At 41.2% G+C, this 2,217-nt stretch overlaps 1 protein-coding gene across 1 annotated transcript; it reads left to right on the top strand.

Annotated features, from left to right (window-relative positions):
* The first annotated feature begins 572 nt into the window (after window positions 1–572).
* Window positions 573–1,186, top strand: K441DRAFT_713598 (uncharacterized protein). Its single transcript, XM_067653947.1, has one exon. It carries the CDS (start codon window positions 664–666, stop codon window positions 1,048–1,050), a length of 387 nt encoding a protein of 128 aa, XP_067506310.1. The 5' UTR covers window positions 573–663; the 3' UTR covers window positions 1,051–1,186.
* Window positions 1,187–2,217: the final 1,031 nt, after the last annotated feature.

Here is a 2,217-nt window from a genome sequence, read left to right as displayed (position 1 = left end):
AAAATAGGAGGCACAGACGGTAGGACACAGAACGGTAGGTATAGACAGGTAGGCATAGACAGGTAAGCACAGGATAGGTAGGTACAGACAGGTAGGCACAGACAGTAGGCACAGACAGGTAGGCCACAGATAGTAGGCATAGACAGTAGGCATAGGCAGGTAGGTATAGGCAGAGTACAGACAGACAGACAGGTAGGCAGGCAGGCAGGCAGGCACTAGGCCTAGTTTAGGAAATCGGTACACAGCCAGCAGATCGTTAGGAATACCGCCAATTAATGATTTGGAGCCTTTGTAAAGGGTATCCCCCTTATCTTATTTGCTTAATAAATAGCTCTACATTTTATATAGTTATATAGGAATATAATAAAAATATGCAAAATATAAAATGTGCAAAATGTGCAAAATATATAAAATATATAAAATATACAAAACGTGTAAAATATATAGGCTCTGCGCGTTTGCTGCGAGTTGCTATAAAATGCGTAGGCTCTGTGCAGTTTGCTGCAAGTTACTACAAAATACGCAGGCTCTGTGCAGTTTGCCGCAAAATGCGCAAACCGCACAAGACCATATAGGGTACCTCCCCCCTCCGTGCACGGTCCCACTCAATGCACACCAAAATCCAAAATCACCAAAAATTCAACTCTATCGTATACAATCAAAATGTACCCAATTGACGCCGCTCTTGCTGCATTGGAACTACAAGATCCTCCTAATTATACTCGGACAGCCAAAGAATTCAATGTCAATCGTACTACGCTTTCGCGGCGTCATCGGCAGATTACTCGCGCTAGAGAGGATGCGACGGAAATGAAATCTCTTCTATTAATACAGCAGGAAAGGACTCTTCTTGGGTACATTAATCTTCTTACTAAACGTGGCCTACCTCCTACACCTCAAATGGTGCGAAATTTCACCTTTAAGATCTCGAGAATAACGCCTGGAAAGAACTGGGTTTCGCGGTTTATTAAGCGCCATAAGGATAAGATAAAATTGAGCTATTTAGCCCCGGCTGATATAGCCCGTAAAAGGGCTAATAATGTATATTAATACAAGCTCTTTTACGAGTTATTAGGGGAGAAGATTAAAAAGTATGAAATTGAGGTGTATAATATATATAATATGGATAAAAAAGGCTTTCTTATTGGGGTACTTAATAAGGGCAAGAGAATCTATACTAAGTTAGAAGCAGTTTAAGGTAAGCTTCTTGGCGCTGGTTAAGACGGTAATAGAAAGTGGATTATAGTAATTGCAAGCATCTGCGCTAACGGAACAAGCCTCCCTCCAGGCCTAATTTATTAGGCTATTTCTAGTAATCTCCAGGACTCCTAGCTTTAAGATTTTAACCCTAAATAACACTAGGTCTTCTTCTTATCTACCACAATAGGTTGGACGAACAAGGAGATGGGGTTCTTATGGCTTACTAACCTCTTTAATGTAGAAATAAAGAAAAAGGCTAGAAATAGAAGATTCTGGAGGCTCTTAATATTAGATGGGCACGGATCTTATATTAATATAAAGTTCCTTAACTGGAGCTACAAGCACAGGATATTAGTAGCTGTATTTCCGCCTCATTTAACCCACTAACTGCAGCCTCTCGATGTTAGTCTCTTCTCTCCTCTCAGCACGTATTATAGCCAAGAACTTAATAATCTTATCTGTAAGAGTTAGGGCCTCTCCTCCGTCATAAAACGCGATTTCTTCCGTCTATTTTGGGCTGTCTATAATAGGGCCTTTACTGGAAATAATATACTTAGTAGGTAGGCAGATACTGGGCTAAATCCACTTAATCTAGAGGTCGTTCTTGGCGCTATTAAGATCCAATAAAAGCAAGGTAAAATAGCCTCTCAGCCCTTATTAAGGGACTTAAATACCTTAGCCCTCTTAGTAAGCGATTGGAGGAAGGTGCGCAAGCTTCTACGAGACGTAGTTGATAAGGTTATAGAGCCGCAGGCTAAAAAGCTCGAAAATACGGTTCTTAAGCTTACCACTGATATTGCTCTCCTCCGCTTAGAAAATGAGGGCCTCCGAAAGGCGTTTAGCAATAAGAAGAAGAAGAGAGCTCGTGGCAAGCCTCTCTTTGATGAACTACGTGCAGAAACTAACTGCAAGGCTATGTTCTTTAGCCCCTTAAAGATCCAGCGAGCGATAGAGCTTTAAGAGGAGCGTAAACAACTATAACACTAAGAGGAGGTACGCTGACAGGATGAGAAGATT

The sequence above is a fragment of the Cenococcum geophilum genome (assembly GCF_001692895.1).
Source record: "Cenococcum geophilum 1.58 unplaced genomic scaffold K441scaffold_12, whole genome shotgun sequence".
NCBI lineage: Eukaryota > Fungi > Ascomycota > Dothideomycetes > Gloniales > Gloniaceae > Cenococcum > Cenococcum geophilum.
This window is presented reverse-complemented; position numbering and strand designations above follow the sequence as displayed.